Source organism: Diabrotica virgifera, chromosome 2 (genome assembly GCF_917563875.1).
Source record: "Diabrotica virgifera virgifera chromosome 2, PGI_DIABVI_V3a".
NCBI lineage: Eukaryota > Metazoa > Arthropoda > Insecta > Coleoptera > Chrysomelidae > Diabrotica > Diabrotica virgifera.
This window is the reverse complement of record NC_065444.1, coordinates 71,767,863-71,786,702: the sequence shown is the minus strand read 5'-3', so window position 1 is coordinate 71,786,702 and position 18,840 is coordinate 71,767,863. Positions and strand designations below refer to the sequence as shown.

At 31.5% G+C, this 18,840-nt stretch overlaps 1 protein-coding gene across 4 annotated transcripts in view; it reads left to right on the top strand.

Annotated features, from left to right (window-relative positions):
* Positions 1–18,840, top strand: part of LOC114331137 (diacylglycerol kinase 1) — a 1,205,680-nt gene that overhangs the window by 1,041,744 nt on the left and 145,096 nt on the right. For all 4 annotated transcript variants that reach the window (XM_050643769.1, XM_050643768.1, XM_050643771.1 and 1 more), the window contains one exon: positions 7,558–7,719. In XM_050643769.1, coding sequence (XP_050499726.1) covers positions 7,558–7,719 — 162 coding nt within the window. The remainder of the gene's footprint in view (positions 1–7,557; positions 7,720–18,840) is intronic.

Genomic DNA, 18,840 nt, shown 5'->3' with positions numbered 1-18,840 from the left:
GATGCAAACTTGCGCTTTTACCTTGGGGGTGGAAGCCACCCCTTCTCGTGGGTGAAAATTATTTTATGAAAAATACCATAAATCGATATAAATATAAATTCTAAGCAAAATTTGTTATATAAAGTTATTAATATAAATCAATGCTTTTTGAGTTATTGAAGATCAAAAATTTTATTTTTTCGTAAAAAAATGCATGCTTTAAAGCTGTTTTTCACGTATAACTCAAAAACTGTAAGCTTTTTCAAAAAAGTTATTATTACCCAAATTGAAGATAATAAAAAACTGAATAGTCTCCTCACTTAAAGAACTAAACTAATGTTAAGTCAAAGTGAGTTATGGGTGGTTATGGGTAATTGAATGTAATTTTTTTTTTCGACGAGTACTCAAATCTAAATATTAAAGTTTAAATAACGGGAAAACGATGCATTTTATAAAATATACCTGTTAAGCAGTTGTCAAAGCACGGATTAACTATCAATTGAGCTTCAGAAGAAGTTAATAGCATTAAAATTAAGCAAGTTATGAAGAAAATAAGAGAACCCTTTCGAATTTTTTAGGAAAAAGTGAAAAATAAAACATACGCCATTTCCACAAAAATTAAAATTTATAGTAATCCGTATAATAATTTTTTTTATATTAGCATAAGTAATGATGTCAACCATTTTGACCGGTTTAGAATGACAATTTTTAAAAAAATGGTATAATTTTAAAAAATCAGAATTTTTAAAATGATCGTAATTTTCATGTTCTTTTGATAATAACTCCAAAAATACTCAACATACGTAAAAATGATATATATATATATATATATATATATATATATATATATATATATATATATATATACTAAATTTTAGTTTTTTCTGTATCAGATATTTTACCTTTTTATTATTTCTATACGATAAAAAATAACCGAGATAGAAACGTTTAAAGCTTAAATTTTGCTACGAGAACCATGTAACCGGGGTCATTTAACCTTTTATTTTTAAGAAAGTAAGGAGTTTAAAAAATTAAATTTAACGTCGTTTAATTGCCCTTAAAATTAACTTTCAAATAGTTTTTAGGCAAACATTTTTTGGAAAAATTTTAAATGATAAATTTTAAAAAAATTTTGGAGCATAAATTTTAATGCCATCAACTTGTTCGAGGACTCATTTGCTAGATATTTCTGAGTACTTTGACAATTGTTTAATAAGTTTATGTTATAAAATGCATAATTTTCCCGTTATTTAAGCTTGAATACTTAGATTTCGGTACTCGCCGAAAAAAATATACATTCAATTAACTATAACTCACTTTTAGTTAACACTAAAAGGCTTTTTTGGTAAGGAGTTTATTTCATTTTTTATTAGCTTGAATTTTGGTAATAACAACTTTTTTGTTAAAATTTATAGCTTTTGAGTTATTTATCAAAAATCGATTAAAAACATGCATTTTTCTCACTAAAAATTAAAAATTTTGATCTTTAATAACTCAAAAAGTTTTGAATTATTTTAATAATTCTATATAACAAATTTTGCTTAGAATTTGTCCCTCTATCGAAGTATGGGGTTATTTTTAAGAGAATAATTTTCACCACCGAGAAATGGTGGCATCCACCCCCAGGGTAAAAGCGCAAGCTGGCACCATGTCACCTTTGTTCTTTGATATATCCTCTTACCACTCACCAATTTTCCAGCAAATCGATGGAGGTTCAACGAAATCGGAGGTAATAGCTCATATCCACCTTCAGTGACTGCACTAATAAAAGTGTCGTAGCACGTGTTAAAAAACTTTAAGAAGTTGTTCAAAAAGATAATCAATGGCGTAACAGATCTTCGTCAGTTTTTGCTGTGTTTACTATTGCCTTTCACATTTGTCGGACATGTATCCTTATTTCCCATTGCCTCACTCACATTGTCTCCACATTCTCTCATGCTACAGACCTCCATCCATCTGTTCTTTCCCAAAACATATTGTTTTCCAAGAACAATATTGTTTTTCCAGCGTATGATATGTTCTGCTCAACTTAGCCCATTGGCCTTTATATATCTCACTAGAGAGACCTTTGCTAAGAGAGACTCCTGCAAGGGCCATATTATATATATATATATATATATATATATATATATATATATATATATATATATATGGCTCGAAAAATTTTACGTTCCAACACCAGTCATTTTTTTTTTCGTTAGCATTCATGTTTCTCTTCCATACATTACTGCTGGTCGTATTATGGTTTTGTATATCTGGATACCTTGTGAGAGAAGTTTCAACTTCACCTCCATGCATTTGGTAAGTCCTTTCCAAGAAATACCACTCCACAGCACTATACCGCCGCCACCAGAATAAACGCACTTTATGAGGTTAAAACTGGCATAACGTTCTCCAACTCTTTTGTAGACGAAGTTCTAAATATACTCATATAACATTTCAATATTCATTTCAGTACTGTTTATTTTGCCGTATACTGTATTTTTGTATCATTTGTCTTTAATTTAAAAAGTATTTTAGACAATATACTTGTAGTATTATAGTCTGGGCTGATTATCGGAGAATAGGCCATTTTTGGGAAAAGTTATTTACCAGCAATTTTATTGCTGGAATCGAATTATAAGATCCCATATATTAATAATATAGGTATGCAAAGTCCTCAGATAGTGTGCTACTTTTTTTATAAACAAAATGGCGCTCGAAAATCGTGTTTTTTTCAATTATTGCTCTAGAAATCCGAAGATTTTAACTTTACAACAAAAACACTCAAATAAAAATTCTGCATAGAAAAGTGTTTTTTTCGATCTGCTCCGACGAAAATTTTCCTCGGAAAACGCGGGTTTTCCCAACAAAATCTTTAATTTTCAAGTAAAGTTTTAGATAAATAATTATTTACCAATAATTAAATAATTTGATGACTTAAAAGCTTTCTTGGTTTAGATTATAGTTCCAGAAGCTGGTGAAAATTAAACGAATATTTTAGCAACAATTCAATTGTTAATTAATAATTTACGGTCGCAATAATAACCAAAATAATTATTATACACTGATCAAACTTTGAAATCTTATAAAGATGAGATGCCTATTTAACATTTTGTCGACAAAATATAAATTTTTTATTTTTTTGCATAATCTTTAAATGTTTAAAAAAAATAGTTATAAACAAATTAACGTTTCTCAGAAAGTTTTTATTATATTATAATTTTAAAAAATAGCTAAAATGAACATTTCAAATATCTTGAAAATGAATGCTTTAAAACTTTTTGCAACCATTTGCAAAAAAGTTATGAAACAGCAAAGTAAACATACGATTACTACGGTGTTAATAATTTTTTTTAATAGGGATGTTCACAAAAAATTAAAAAGTCATTTCAAACATGTAAAACGATTAAGAAACACCCTAGGAGTAATTGTCCAAAATTTCAACAAAATTGAAAAAGTCTTTCTATAAAAAATCTTTATTAGAGCATTATTTTAAATTTCAAGAACGCTTCTCTATTGGCCTGACGTCACTAGTTGCATACCCCAAGCGCGCGCCATTCTCATAGTGTTATTGTTTACCTGTTTGACGTTTCAGGTCATTTTATTTTGTTCTCTTCTTGTTTTATCAGGGTTAAAGTGGAGTTTTATAGTGAATTTGTTTAGGTTTTCAGAAAGCCGATTCGTATAAACTACTGACTGTAGTGTAGATGTAACAATGGTGTATGATTTATTGGAATCTTGTAAAAAAATAAATCTACCTCAGCTTTACTGAGTATATATTCCATATAATTTTCCATGTCTTCTTTAAGCTAAAAAAATAAATGCTTAATACTCCACAAAAAAATAGAGAAAGTTGCATGCATTTTATGCATGCATATTGTATACATACATTGGCTGGTTATTACCTTACCTTGGTTAGGTGTATTAAAACTATTTTTATTCTTCTTCATGTGCCTTGTCCGTTGTGGACGTTGGCTATCATCATGGCAATTTTAATTTCATTTGCGGCGTTTCTGAATAACTCGATCGATTGTTGTCCAAATCATTGGCGTAAGTTTTTAAGTCATGAGTGTCTTTTCTTCCGGGTCCGCGTTTGCTCTCTATTTTACCTTGCGTTATCAGTTGGAGTATACGATATTTATCATGCCTCATGAGATGACCGAAATATTTAAGATTTCGTTTCTTAATTGTAAAAGAGATTTCTTTTTGTTTTCCCATTCGACGCAATACCTGTACGTTGGTGTGGGTCGCCAGGATATTTTGAGGATACGTGGGTACACACACATCTCGAATGCCTCTAGCTTTTTCATTAATGTTTCCATTATTGTCCAGGCCTCTGCGCCACATAGCAAGACCGGAAATAATAACATTTTAGCAGCCGCATTTTTAGTGAAAGAGATATTATGTCGCAATGGGTGAAAATATTTCTTATGCATGTTGTTAAATGTTGCTCTGTCCTTTTCAACTCTAGATCTTATTTCGGTTGTTTCGTATTTCGAGTTGACAACTGTTCCAAGGTAAAAAATATTTTTGAACTTGGGTATTATACATTTTCATTTCAACCAATCTTTTCACTAAATTATTAATGATTTTAATATAATATAATGTCATACCTACATCCACATGTAGTTATTTCAAGGTTTACTTTTACTGTATGTATTATTAGAATCCCGTTTTTAGGAATATCCCAGTTTAAAGAATACAAATTTGAGGTCCCGAAACTTTTTCATTTACTCCTTAAGGGGGTAGGTGCAAAATCTTGGTCTAATTCTATTTAAATTCATTAATTTTTTTCGAATTCTGAGAAAACTAATAAGTATTTTTGAAAAATGTAAATGCAGAAAGAACAATTACATTATTACCAAGGGCCGAAAGTCTCTGGAAAACTTCTATAGTGTTTATTTTATTAAGTTAGTTCTTTAAGTTAGTTATTTTAAGTTATAGCTGCAACAAACCATTTCTTTTTCTGTTTTAAATTGTCTGGAACGGTCATAAAAATCTTGTCAGAACTGTTTTTTGATGTATTTACACACCCAGGAACAAAACACCACTTATTTGGCTTCATTTTTAATAATCAAGTACGTAAAAAACTGCGCACATTCAAATACACTTCGTAAATAAGTATACAAAACTAGTCGTCGATCAAAGAACGACTGCTGACGTCACAGACCGTAGCCTCGCTACAGGGTACCGTTTTTCTAGCCTCCAAGAAAATCAACATTATGAACTCATTTATCTTAAAAAATATACATTTTTAAGCAGTTTTATGATTGTTACGTTTTTATATACCTTGTAATCTATTGAATTTAACTATATTTAAAAATTAGTGAACATCCCTATTCTTTCAAAGCGTAGAAGTGAGTTTAAAGTACAAGCTAATTATTTATAAAACAATATCGATTATCAGCTAAATGGTTATATTTTAATTAAAGATTATAAATATATTTTTTTGTAATTTACACGCGCGAAAGTAGAATAATACAGTACCGTAGCTACCCGCCCACATACACAACTCGCGCGAGTTTAAGCGTGTCAGTCGCTTCGAGTGAACATTTTATCTCCGGCTCTGTATCAAGCCTACTTTCGCGCTAAAAATTACAAAAAAAAGTATTTTTAATCTTTGACTAAAATATAACCATTGCACTGATTTTTAACATTCTTTGTGAGTAATTAGATTGTACCATAGACTCACTTTTAAGCTTTGAAACAATTAAAACAAGTTATATAAACAATGGCGATATCCTATATTTACTTTGCTGTTTCCTAACTTTTTTGCAAATGGTTGGAAAATATTTTTAAAGCATTCATTTTCAAGACCTATGAAATACGCCTTTTAAGTATTTTTTAAAATTAGAATATAATAAACAATTTCTAAGAAATTTTAATTTTTTTATAACAATTTTTTTTAAACATTTAAAGATTATGCAATAAAATGAAAAATTTATATTTTGTCGACAAAATATTAAATAGGCATCACACCTTTACAATCTTTCTAAGTTTGATCAATGTCTCATGATTATTTTGGTTGTTATTGCGACTGTAAATTGTTAATTAACAATTGAATTGTTGCTAAAATATTCGTTTCATTTTAACCGGCTTCTGAATTTATAATCTATACCAAGAAAGTTTTTATTTCACTAAGCTATATAATTATTGATAAATAATTACTGGCCCAAAAAATTTATTTGAAAATTCGAGATTTTGTTGGGAAAACCCACATTTTCCGAGGAAAATTTTCGTCGGAGCAAATCGGGAAAAACATGCCTCTATGTAGAATTAAATTGGGGTGAATTTTTATTTGAGTATTTTTGGTGTAAAGTTAAAATCTTCGGAGTTATAGAGCAATAATTGAAAAAAATACGATTCGTCGGCGCCATTTTGTTTATAAAAAAAGTAGCACACTATCTGTGGACTTTACATACCTATATTAATAATATATAGGATCTTATAATTCGATTAAAGCAATAAAATTGCTGGTAAATAACCTTTCTTTGTACTTTACTAATTAGACCAACGTATTATAACTATTTTTTTTTTCAAAATTTAAAGATTACGCAAAAAAAAGAAAAATTTATATTTTGTCGATAAAATATTAAACAAGCATCTCATCTTTACAATCTTTATAAGTTTGATCAATGTATCACGATTATTTTGGTTATTATTGCGATCGTAAATTGTTAATTAACAATTGAATTGTTGCTAAAATATTCGTTTAAGTTTCACCGGCTTCTGTAATTTCAATCTATACCAAGAAATCTTTTTTCAGATGGGTGGGAATATAACAAGACTAATTAATTGAGGTAAAAATAAAATAAAAATCTGTGGCTAACGGACCCGCATCCAAGCCATTTTTTCACACACACACACACACACACACACACACACACACACACACACACACACACACACACACACACACACACACACACACACACACACACACACACACACACACACACACACACACACACACACACACACACACACACACACACACACACACACACACACACACACACACACACACACACACACACACACACACACACACACACACACACACACCACACACACACACAAGAAATCTTTGATATCACTAAGATATTTAATTATTGATTAATAATTACTTACCTAAAACTTTATTTGAAAATTATAGTTTTTGTTAGGAAAACCCGCATTTTCCGAGGAAAATTTTCGTCGGAGCAAATCGTGAAAAACATATTTCTATGCAGAATTTAATTGCGGTGAATTTTTATTTGGGTGTTTTTGTTGTAAAGTTAAAATCTTCGGAGTTACAGAGCAATAATTGAAAAAAATACGATTTGTCGGCGCCATTTTGTTTATAAAAAAAGTAGCACACTATCTGCGGACTTTGTATACCTATATTATTAATATATAGGATCTTATAATTCGATTCCAGCAATAAAATTGCTGGTAAATAACTTTTCCATGAATTTTGCTAAATAGCCCAGAGTATTAATATAAATATTGTTTTAATTCATGATTTAAAATTAATTAACGATAAAAGTTCAACTTTTAATTTAGAGATAATCGCATATAACTTTAGAAATAACTTTGTTTATTTTTTGGTTCCAGGTTCAACCCCAAACGTTAACTCAATTGGAGAACCTCCAAGACACACTGAAGAAAAAGCAACGACATATGGAGAAATGATTGTTGAGAAGATTCATGGCATTGGAGAAAAATTGCTGGGTCATCATAGGTCGGATAGTGACTGTTCTACCAGAGGAAAAACAGGTAATTTAATTAGTTTTAAAACTGCTTCTGAAGGAACCGCAGACGTTCGGATACAATTAGCATCTCTTTGCAAAGACAATGACGTCGACTTTGCTACGTAACAAGACATTTACTTAACACACACACACACTATACATTACACTAGGTACCAGATTGTAAAAATCCGCTGTACCATGTCAATGGCAATTAGTTGTCGAGGCATTATAGTGTAGGAAACAGAGGTTGAACCTCGCACAATGGGCACAAGTCCAGTTTTATTTTTTTTTCTGGTATATCAAGGAGTGCGCTTATTATGAGACTAACTTTTTCTTAAATAATTTCGCCCTGGAACCCCCCTTTTTATCCCTTTAAAGGGGGTAATTTGTGGTTTTTGAGAAACGTAGCCCTTCCTGTAAGTTTTGCAAAAAATTTACTTATTAGTAAAATGAAGAGGGCTATATTTCCTACTATTTATTTTCCGACAGCATAAGTCTATCACCCACCGTTTAGCATGGGTGGCGCCCCAAAGTTGACAAATTTTTAAAAAAGATGTTTTTAAGAAAAATTATTTTTCCCTAACTGTAATGAAAATTAAGAAGAAACCCTTGGAAAATTAACCACAAATAAATGGCTGATTTTTTAGCATAGGTTCGATGTAAGGGCAATTGCCCATTTTTTAATTACAGGGTCTTACATTTTAAAAATCCCCTTTTTATACCATCTGAACCGCCTATGCTAGAGTAAAAAAACTTTCAGCGATTGTCCATGTACTGGTGCTATTTACAAATTTCTATAATGCACCCCCATTTTTTTTTTTCGGAATCACCCCAAATAAGGGAGAATTAATAAAGAAAGTGATTTTCTTGAAATACTTCGCACACCATACCCTTTATTAAAATGCTCCATATATCATTTTGTGCACGTTCTTATTACCCATGCATGGACACCAAAACAAATTTCTTATTGCAACCCCTGTAGCCAAAAAAAATAAATAAAGGTAGGTTGAAAAAAAAATATGTTCCATCAATAGGGTTTTTCATAAATATATATGATTTTTGCAACATCCCTGCGGAAACTACCCCTATCCTTGAAAATAAACTGCAGAAACTACCCCTATCCCTTGGAGAGCATGTTTTGACGATTTTCTCATTCCTATGCATTTTTTTAAAACAAAAATTATGCAGAAATAAAAACCACTATTTTCTCTACAAGTAAGGTCTCATGCATTTTTTCATATAAGCAACCGTTACGGCACAGTGGCGCCGTAAACCTCAGAAATGCTTTGGTGGGCTCCAGTTTTTGTTTGTTATTTCGTCACCTATTTATTTTATGGATAACGTACCTACTTATGGCAAATAAAAGAACACACTGTCTACTACACATTATGATCTATGCATATTTTATTTTCTTTGCACCCTAAAGCCACAGTGGTGGCCCAAAATCAATTTTGATTATTTTCTTTATTAATTCTCCTTTTTTTGGGGTGGTTCCGGGGAAAATATGGGGGTGCATTATACAACTTTGTAAATAATACTAGTACATGGATAATCGCTGAAAGTTTTTTATATAGGTGGTTCAGATGGTACAAAAAGGGATTTTTAAAATATAACACCCTGTAATTAAAAAATTTGCAAATGCCCTTAAATGAAACCTACACCAAAAAATCCGCCACTTATTTGTGATTAATTGCCGCAGGGCTTTTCTTAATTTTCATTACAGTTAAGGAAAAATAATTTTTTTTAAAACTTTTTTTTATTTGTCAACTTTGGGGCGCTGTCCCTGCTAAACGGTGGGTGATAGACATATGCTGTCAGAAAATAAACAATAGGAAATATATAGTATAGTTGATCCAAAAGATGGCATAACCCAGACATCCAAAATGAAAGTTATCCTTCAACACCAAATTGTTCTATATGGTCCACACAATGTCCAGAAAAAAGTTACACCATTTTGAGCGTCGGGTTTGGGGGAGAAATCGGTAAATTCGTAGTTTTTTACGTTTTTCGTCAATATTTCTAAAACTATGCGGTTTAGCATGAACAACCTTTTTTACAAAATTGTTCTACATTAAATTTGAAATAAAAAAGGCCCTATACATAATCCTTCTAAAATGAAAGGTCCCAAAGTTACGGAGGTAGTATAGTATAACTGGTCCAAAAAAAGGCCTAACCCAAACATCCAAAGTAAAAGTTTTTCTCCAACACCAAATTGTTCTGTATGGTCCACATATTGTTCAGTAAAATGTTACACCATTTCTAAAAGTATGCTTTAGCGTAAACAATGTTATATACAAAAATGTTCTACGTGAAATTTAAAACAAAAAATGTCCTATACATAATTGTTATAAAATCAACGGTTAAAGAGTTACGGAGGGTGAAAAGTCGAGGTTTTCGATATTTTTTATATTTTTTGGGCAATGTATGGTATAACTATACCAAAAACCCAGACATCCAAAGTGAAAGTTATCCTCCAACACCAAATTGTTCTATATGGTCCACATAATGTTCAGAAAAAGTCACACCATTTTGAGCGTCGGGTTTGGGGGGGAGAGGGTGGAGAAATCGGTAAATATAAAAAGCATCGAAAACCTCCACTTTTCACCCTCCGTAACTCTGGAACCGTTGATTTTATAACAATTATGTATAGAACCTTTTTTGTTTTAAATTTTATGTAGAACATTTTTCTATGGAATATTATTTACGCTAATGCATAGTTTTATAAATATTGACGAAAAACCTAAAAAAACTACTAATTTACCGACTTCTCCCCCATCTTCCCCCCAAACCGGACGCTCAAAATGGTGTAACTTTTTACTGAACAATATGTGGACCATATAGAACAATTTGGTGTTGAATGAAAATTTTAATTTAGATGTCTGGGTTAGGCCTTTTTTTGGACCAAATATAATATACTACCTCTGTAACTTTGGAACTGTTCATTTTAGAAGGGTTATGCATTGGACCTTTTTTATTTCAAATTTAATATAGAACAATTTTGTATAGAAGGTTGTTCATGTTGAACCGCATAGTTTTAGAAATATTGACGAAAAACGTAAAAAACTACTAATTTACAGATTTCTCCCCCCTCTCCCCCCAAACCCGACGCTCAAAATGGTGTGACTTTTTTCTGAACATTATGTGGACCATGCCACGAGAAGAAGCACTACGGAGCAGAGAACGACCACCAACCAGATGGGCTGGCGATCTGAAGCGTATTGTCGGCAACTGGATGCAAGCCGCACAAAACAGAGAAAGATGGAAAGAGCTGAGGGAGACCTATGTCCAGCAGTGGACGCGTACGGGTTAATGATGATGTGGACCATGTAGAACAATTTGGTGTTGGAGGATAACTTTCACTTTGGATGTCTGGGTTTGGGTCTAACTATACCTTACTAATAGTCCTATTCATTTTACTATTAAATACATTTTTTGTAAAACGTACAGGAAGCGCTGCGTTTCGCAAAAACCACAAATTACCCCCTTTAAAGGGATGAAAATGGGGGGTTCCGTGGCGAAATTAAAAAAAAAGTTAGTTTCATAATAAGCACCCCTTGATATACCAGAAAAAAAAATAAAACCGGACTTGTGTCCACTTTGCGAGGTTCAACCTCTGTTTCCTACACCTACACTAATACGCTAAATAAAAAAAACTTATCCTCGGTGTTCGCGGACTAGTTTCTTATTATAAAATATTATTTTTCTATGGATGCTATGCAATATGCAACTTCTCTCACTACTTACATGCATTCAAAACGAACAATTTCTCAGGCAGTGAGAAAAGTCGGCCATTGCAGTGAGAAATATTTTTTCTCACGGGTTCACCGCCGGTTTACATACATAGGATCGCCATTTCCATGGTAACATGCACAATACAAACACAATTATTTTTGTCAAATAAAATGTATTCAAACTTGTCAAAACTTATCAAAAATTACCTTTTAAGACTACTCAACTGTGAATTATAATTTTAAATAAATAAAGTACCTATATAAATATTAAGAATATTAAATACCTATGTATATATATGTATTTTATTTCAATTAAGGCATATAATATACCTAAAAGCACCTAAATTATTTAATTTTGAAATTTGAACTCTTGACAAAAACGCATCCATAGAAAAAGTACAGTGTACAACACGAGAGAAAATGACATATTTCTCTCTCGCTTGATTTGCGGCACTCGCCTCGTGCCTCGGCTCGTGCCAACAAACTTCTGCGCTCGTGAGAAATATGTCTTTTTTCTCTCTTGTTGTACAATATACTAATTTCTACAACCGTGTTAAAAATGCAATTTTTAGCACTCCATGCGAGCGTTAAAAATGCTACTTTAAGGCACTAGTGCTTTAAAAATTTTAAGGCACTGCAGTTCGTATTGACCGTATAGGCAATTTTGATGTAATGTCAAAACAATATAAAAATGGAATGTCAGTCAAGTTCAAGTAAAAGTTTTTTTTATTTTAAATTTAAAATATGATTTTAAATTGCTCTCTAATACAAATAAATATAAATATGTTTATAAGTAAATTATATAGTTGTAAAAATATAACACACCCAATAAATTTAACATATATATTATCACAAATTAATAATACAGAATTAATGCAATTATTTATAGAACATATTAAAAATATAAAAATCAAATTATAAACTAACTAACGTAAAGACCGAAATTAAAATCTATTATAATATATAAGTAAACCTGTGTTTTTGCCTGATGTGGTATTCCCACTGACCAGTGGTCATTCCTTATAAAGTATGTAGAATAAGTAGGAAAGAAAATGTTAAGTAGATAGGTATAGGAAAATATATTGTAAAATAAATGAGCAAAATTGGTGAATCGGCGAATGAGCCTTGAAGGGCCCGTAGTCATACAACTCCAAAGAAAAAAAAAGTTTTTGTAGATATTGTCCTGTAATTACGTTTGTAGAAAAAATATTGTATGATATGCGTGTTAAAAGGTACATTTTTAAGGCACTCATGTGAATTGCAGAACTCGCTTTCGCTCATTCTGCAAACTTTCACATGCGTGCCTTAAACGTGTACTTTTATCACTTATATCATAAATAACTATTAAGAAACAGATTTTTAAAATTTAATAATCATCCATCTTTTAATACTAGTAATTATCAAAGCTTCTGTAATGTGGTAGGCTTTTAATGAATGGGTGTGTGATGTCTTTAAAATTTTCGCAAAATTAGAATTCAAGAATTAGTTCGAAATTTTATTTAATTAAATTTTAAAAATCTGTTTCTTAAATAATATTTTATAATAAGAAATTAGTCCGCGAACACCGAGGATAAGTTTTTTTTATTTAGCTTAATAATAGTGTAGGTCTGGATCCCGCGTATGAAAAAAAAAGTTGATTAAAAGCTAGCTGAAAATTTGTTAATAGCTTAAGGGTGTCTAGTCGGATAAACTTTGATAGATGGGAACACTGGAACAGGGCAGTTTTAATTGTGGAACCGGTTAAAAATTTGGAACGGTCAGACCACGAAAACGGCACATTTATTTTGTCCGACAGAACAGACTTAAACTCTCCGAACAGAGATTAAAATCTCCTGCAAAACTCAGACTGCTATTTATCACCTGTCATAATTCCTGTCATTTGACATATTATTCTGCATGTTCCACTCATTAAAACGCCCATTTGGTGATAAATGGCAGTCTGGTTTTTGCATGAGAGTTTAATCTCTGTTCGGAGAGTTTAAGTCTGTTCTGTCGGACAAAATACATGTGCCGTTTTCGTGGTCTAACCGTTCCAAATTTTTAACCTGTTTTACAATTAAAACATCCCCTGTTCCAGTGTTCCCATATATCAAAGTTTTTCCGAATAGACACCCTTAAGCAATTAACAAATTTTCAGCTTGCTATTAATCAACTTTTTTTTCATACGCGGGATCCAGACCTATGTAGGAAACAGAGGTTGAACCTCGCAAAGTGGTCCGGTTTTATTTTTTTTTGTGGTATATCAAGGGGTGCTTATTATGAGACTAACTTTTTTTTCATTTCGCCCCGGAACCCCCCGGTAGTTTGTGGTTTTTGCGAAACGTAGCGCTTCCTGTACGTTTTGCAAAAAATTTAAATTTAATATGCACAGTTTAAAATTAGAAATCAACCTCGATGGATGTAATTAGCAATTGCTCCTAAAAAACTGTTGTTTTACAAGTAAATATCAACAATTAATTATTAAAGTTATATCAAATAAGCTGAATTAGTACAAGGAATTTGAAGATCATCTTTCTTTTTTGGAAAAACAATTTGTTTGTCTGTAAATTGCAATAATTGCAATGCAAAGTTTGTACCTTTAGTTTTTCTTTTTTAAACAAAAACTTGAAGCAATTAGGACAAATTGATAGTGATAGATAAGTAATTACCATATACCAGTGAAGTGGCTTACTATCTTTATTAAAGGGTTTATTTTTGACATTTTGTTGAATATTCAAATATGGGCAAATGCTTGTTATGCAAGAAAGATGCTGCAGAGGATAAGACTTCTTTCAAGTGTGATGGATGTAAGAGGGCTATACATATTAATTGTGCCAGTATAACAGCAACAGAAGTAAGATGTCTTCAATTGGCAGCAGATACTAGGAAATTAAAATATTTTTGTGAGGATTGTGAGCAAGGTTTACTGTTAGTACCAATTTTGAAGTCTATGGTTGAAGATCTAAAGATTGAGGTAGAGAAACTTAAGTGTGCCAATGAAAAATCCTTACACGAAAAGGATAATCAGATTTGTGATCTAAGGAAGACTATTGATGAACTGAAATGCAACTCCAATGCGCCAGGTTTGCCATTTGAGGAAATGTTCATAGAAATAAATGATAGAATTGTAAAATCTAACAATATTATGTTATTCAATGTTCCCGAATTGAATTCTGAGAATATTGAAGATAGGATAAAACAAGACAAAGCCAAAGTCGAGGAAATTATGAAACAAATGGGAAAAGATGAAGCGTTGGAGGATTTAGTGAAGGTTGTTCGAGTAGGAAAGAACACGGGTGGTAAGTCTCGTCCACTTAGAGCTATTTTTTCCAATAATGGTGTTGTTAAGGACATTTTAAGGAGTAAGAAAAGACTACAGAACTCAACAATCAAAATAAATAGTGATCAAACAAATATGCAAAGGGATATGTTCAGTAAAGCTTGGAAAGAATTAAAAGACAGACAAAATAAAGGCGAAAAAGACATTGCCATAAAATACAGAAATGGTGTACCAAAAATTGAATCATTCAAGAAAGAAGGAAAAAACTAATCTCATCCCCATTACAAGTTTATTGTCAGAACGTCGGAGGACTTCGTACAAAAATTCAAGATCTGATTAGTTCTATTTTATGTTCTGATTATGACATTTTTATATTTGTTGAAAGTTGGTTACACGAGGATATTTTAGATAGTGAAATTAAAATACCTTCATATAGAACTTTTAGATGTGATCGTGATAATAGTTATAAGTCAAGAGGAGGAGGTATTTTGATTGTTGTTAAAGACTACATTAAGGTAACTGTGCTGAAACCCTTGTACAAATCTATTGAACAACTTTTTCTTTTATGCTCATTTGGTAAAGAAAATTTTATAATTGGAGGGGTATATATTCCACCAAAATCCGTAGAACAAATATATGAACAACACTGTTTATCAGTCGAAGATATTTCCCAAAGGTATAATCATCATAAGACATATATATTCGGAGACTTCAACCTTCCGGAAGCTTCATGGGATAACAATGAATCAGGTGTCTTGGTGAATTGTCCTCAAGGTTCACATGCATTGTACTTAGCTGAGTTTTATGGGTACTTGAATTTTTTCCAGATGATTAATATTCCACATGAAAGAAATGTGTTTTTAGACTTAATATTTACAAATGTTTGTGATTTACAAGTAGCAAAAGCCTCAGATCCGATTTTTAAAAATAGTTATCATCACATAAGTTACACTTACAATATTAGTTTGTGTGAACATCGAGGTAAGTCATTAGAATATACTGAATTTTATCATGATTTTGTAAATGCAGACTATGAAGGTCTCAATAACTGTCTTTCAATGATACCTTGGGAAGACCATTTGAATTTGTCAAATGTTGATGATACTTTAACAGAATTTTACAACATACTTAATATGTCACTATCATTGTTTGTACCGGTGAAAAGATTTAAAACTTCTAGTTATCCAAAATGGTTTGATGCCAACTTGCGTTATTTAGTTGTACAGAAAAAAATTGCTCATAAAAATTATTTAGCTTCCTGTAATCAAGAGGATTATGTGATTTTTTCAGAACTTAGGAGATTGTGTAAGGATCTATCAAATCAATGTTATAACACTTATCTGAATCAAGTAAATCATAATTTATGCAGTAATCCTAAGTACTTTTGGCAGTTTGTAAACAGTAAGAGAGCATCAAATGATTTACCAAACAGTATGTACTATGGTAATGCTATAGCAACAAACGGACAACAGATTGCAAACTGTTTCCGTCAATTTTTTTCAACAGTTTATTCGCCACAATCAAATATTAATAACTTGGAAGTAAAGGGAAACAACAATCTTTTTATACCTAATTTTTCAATATCAGTGAAAGATATTTTCAACAACATTTTATCCCTACCCAATAAGTTAAGCAGTGGTCCAGATGGTATTCCCGATTACTTTCTAAAGAACTGTATATATTCACTAACTAATCCTTTATATCTTCTTTTTGAGTCATCATTAAAGACATCAGTTTTCCCAACTTTATGGAAGCACTCTTATATCTGTCCAATTTTTAAATCAGGTAATAAACAAGACATAACAAATTATCGAAGCATTTGTAAACAATCCTCTATACCAAAACTTTTTGATAGACTATTGCACGATCAATTAAAATTTTATTGTAAAGAGCGTCTAATACACAATCAACATGGATTTTCTCAGAATAAATCAACGGTAACAAATTTAGTACTCTTTGAACAAAAAATATTAAACGCGTTGGAGAATAAAAGTCAGATGGATACTATTTATACTGACTTCTCCAAGGCATTTGACAGAGTAGATCATAACATGTTATTGGGAAAATTAAATGCTTTTGGCTTCAGTCATCAATCCTTACAATGGTTCAATAGCTTTTTAAGAGATCGCACACAGCAGGTGAGAGTAGGTTGTTTTAATTCAAATATAATTCATGTGACATCAGGAGTACCCCAAGGAGCTCACTGTTCACCTTTGTTATTTAATATATTTGTGAACGATATATCAGAGTGTTTTAGAAATTGCGATTTCCTGATGTTTGCAGATGATTTGAAATTATTTAAATCCGTAGATTCAAATGTTGATGTAACATTAATTCAAGAAGATTTAGACCGGTTGAGTATTTGGTGTGAGAATAATATTTTGCATTTAAATGTTGCTAAATGCTGTTATATAAGCTTTTATAGAGGTAATAAAAAATATGATACTTCTTACACAATTAATGAAAATGAATTGTCTTATGTTAAAACAATAAAAGACTTAGGAGTCGCATTTGATGAGCAGTTGCGTTTTGTGCAACATATAAATAGTGTAACAGTAAATGCATCAAAATCTTTGGGCTTTATCATTCGCAACTGTCTGAGACTATCTGTAGGGGCTTTAAGAACGGTATATTATGCTTTGGTTGTATCTTAAGTGGAATATGCATCTATTGTATGGTCTCCACAATACCAAGCTCATTCTACTACGTTGGAGAGATTGCAGAATAAATTTTTGAGATATTGTGCATACAAATTAAACATACGCATTACTAATCATGATTATACCTATGTTTTAAAAACACTCAACATGAATTTATTAAAAACTCGACGAGATAACTCTGATTTGGTATTTGTGTTTAAATTAATAAATGGTTTAATTTGTTGTTCTGAACTTCTCCAATCTATTAATTTATATGTTCCCTCCAGAAGTCTCAGACATGTTGATTTGTTTTATATACCTTTTCATCGGACAAACTATGGTATGCATTCGCCCATTGAGCGAACACTAAAAATTATAAACGAGAATAACTTGGAAATGTTTGGTGTCTCCTTGGCTGGTTTTAAGAATCGGATTAAAAGAGCTTGACAGGTACTTTTTGTTTATTTGAACTGATTTGTGTAATAGATGTAATATGTGTAATGGATAACTATTAATATTTCGTTTTTGTTTAATAAGTATGTAATTAAGATTTATTTTACTCTAGTTTAGTAGATATTACAGAGATTGATTTTATACTGTATGTGTTGTAATGGGGGTAATCCCGTAAATAAATAAATAAATAAATAAATAAATAAATTTATTTAATAGTAAAATGAAGAGGACTATATTTCCTACTGTTTGTTTCCTGACAGCATATGTCTATCACCCACCGTTTAGCAGGGGTGGCGCCCCAAAGTTGACAAATTTTTAAAAAAGATGCCCTGCGGCAATTATTCACAAATAAGTGGCTGATTTTTTGGTATAGGTTTCATTTAAGGACAATTGCAATTTTTTTAATTACAGGCAGTTTTGTTTTAATTTGCTTCAGAGTTGGACCACCATCTACAGATAGCTATTTCTGCATCTTATGCTTCATCATTGTAGCTATGCAGTCCCAACTCTGAAACAAAAATCAACAACAAGCCTGCCTTTTAAGGGAAATCATCGCGTTGCAGTAATTCCACATTTGAGACGCAAAACAGCGACTTTTCTAGTAAAACTAGGAAGACGACGAAAAGACCCAGATGCAAAGTTTACTGTAATAAAACAATTAAAATAACTGAAATAAAACAATAAACAATATTTTAGATCCAATACTTTTCGTCAAAAGAAACTGCTTTCTGGTTACATCCTGAATCTCCGGCTTTATAAGCATGGAGATGACGAATATAGAAGAAAGTAGAAAGAACAACGGTCACGTATCTACTCCCTTTTCGTCTAGGAAAAAGTGCCGAAAAACAGTTTCGAGTACTCAAAAATCTGAGTAAAGAAGAACAAGGGGGAAAGGCAGTTTTGTTTTAATTTGATTCAGAGTTGGACCACCATCTACAGATAGTTATTTCTGCATCTTATGCTTCATCAGTGTAGCTATGCAGTCCCAACTTGGAAACAAAAATCAACAAGCCTGCCTTTTAAGGGAAATCACCGCGATGCAGTAATTCCACATTTGAGACGCA